The 1,502-nt window shown below is 46.0% G+C and overlaps 1 protein-coding gene across 1 annotated transcript; it reads right to left on the reverse strand.

Annotated features, from left to right (window-relative positions):
* On the reverse strand, positions 1 to 988 carry LOC104682285 (olfactory receptor 7D4-like). Its single transcript, XM_010388857.2, is given in 2 exon segments — positions 1 to 415; positions 417 to 988. Coding segments are annotated over 2 exon segments (987 nt in total).
* Positions 989 to 1,502: the final 514 nt, after the last annotated feature.

The following is a 1,502-nucleotide window of genomic DNA, read 5'->3' on the forward strand; positions in this document are numbered from 1 at the left end:
TCACATTTGCTTAAGGCACCTATAGCATCCTCTTAGTTCTGAGGTTGTGCCCCATAAGAGACAAGAGGCTGCCCTGCTGAGGAGTTTCCCCAGGGCCCCCTTCACATCCTTGTTCCTCAGGCTGTAGATGAAGGGGTTCAGCATGGGGGTGACCATGGTGTACATCACTGAGGCCATGGAGCTGCTCTGGGAAGAATGGGTCACAGCAGAACTGAGATAGACCCCAAGTCCTGTTCCATAGAACAAGGAGACCACACAGAGGTGAGACCCACAGGTGGAAAAGGCTTTGTACTTGCCCTCGGTGGAGAACATCCTCATTAAGGAGGAGATGATCTGAGAGTAGGAGAAGAGGATCCCAGCTACAGGAAACACACCCAGCAGTGCCGTGGCCACATACAAGATGATGTTAATGAGGAGTATCAGAGCGGGCCACCTTGAGGACCTGAGCCAGTTCACAGAAGAAATGTGGAATCTCAGTGCCTGTGGAGAAGGTCAAATTCTTCATCAGTAGAATATGAACCAGGGAGACCCACAAAATGATGAACCAAGATGCCAGAACCAGGAGGCCACAGAGGCAGGGGTTCATGATGACCGTGTAGTGCAGGGGGTGGCAGATGGCCACAAACCAGTCATAGGCCATCACGGTCAGCAGGAAATTATCCATTCCACCAAACATCATTAAAAAATACACCTGAGTGAGGCACCCCACGTAGGAGATGTCTTTGCTCCATGCCTGGATGTTCATCAGCATCTTGGGGACTGTGGTGGAGATGAAACAGATGTCGACAAAGGACAGGTTGGAGAGGAAGAAGTACATGGGGGTGTGGAGGTGGGAGTCAGAGCTGACGGCCAGGATGATGAGCAGGTTCCCCAGCACAGTGACCAGGTACATGGACAGGAACAGCCCAAAGACGGGCTGCAGTTCAGGATCATCTGAGAGTCCAAGGAGGAGGAATTCTGATAATTCTGTATGGTTTTCTGCTTTCATGTAGCCGGTGTGTCTACTGGGAAAGGAGGAAAAAGCAACATTTAATCACTCTTCAATATCACCCTTGGATGCAACCTCTACGGAGTTCTTCCAAAGATCCTGATTCACTCAGGCATTTGGTAGCCTCATTCCATTTGAAATGTGTAGAGTTTCTCAAACTACCTTTAATTTAGCAGCAATCTTTCTCCTTTATCATATACTCATGAGTTTTAATTATTTGATTCAACCTATGGACAGTAATTTCTTCTTTCATAGGACCGTTCCAAATAACTGAAGACATGCCATGTCTTTTCTTGATACATCTCCATAGTTCTTTCATGCTAATAGGTGTATAATCATGATTAAGATACGCATTTTCAACTCAGGCAATCTTTTTTTCTGTGACCTGACACTGGTGATGTGACAGCTAACTTTTAGTTCCTTATTTTTCATTGATACCTCAATGTTTTTCCTATTTATGGGGTACATGTGATATTTTGTTACATGCATAGAATACATAATGATCATGTCAGGG

This window comes from Rhinopithecus roxellana, chromosome 8 (genome assembly GCF_007565055.1).
Source record: "Rhinopithecus roxellana isolate Shanxi Qingling chromosome 8, ASM756505v1, whole genome shotgun sequence".
Lineage (NCBI taxonomy): Eukaryota > Metazoa > Chordata > Mammalia > Primates > Cercopithecidae > Rhinopithecus > Rhinopithecus roxellana.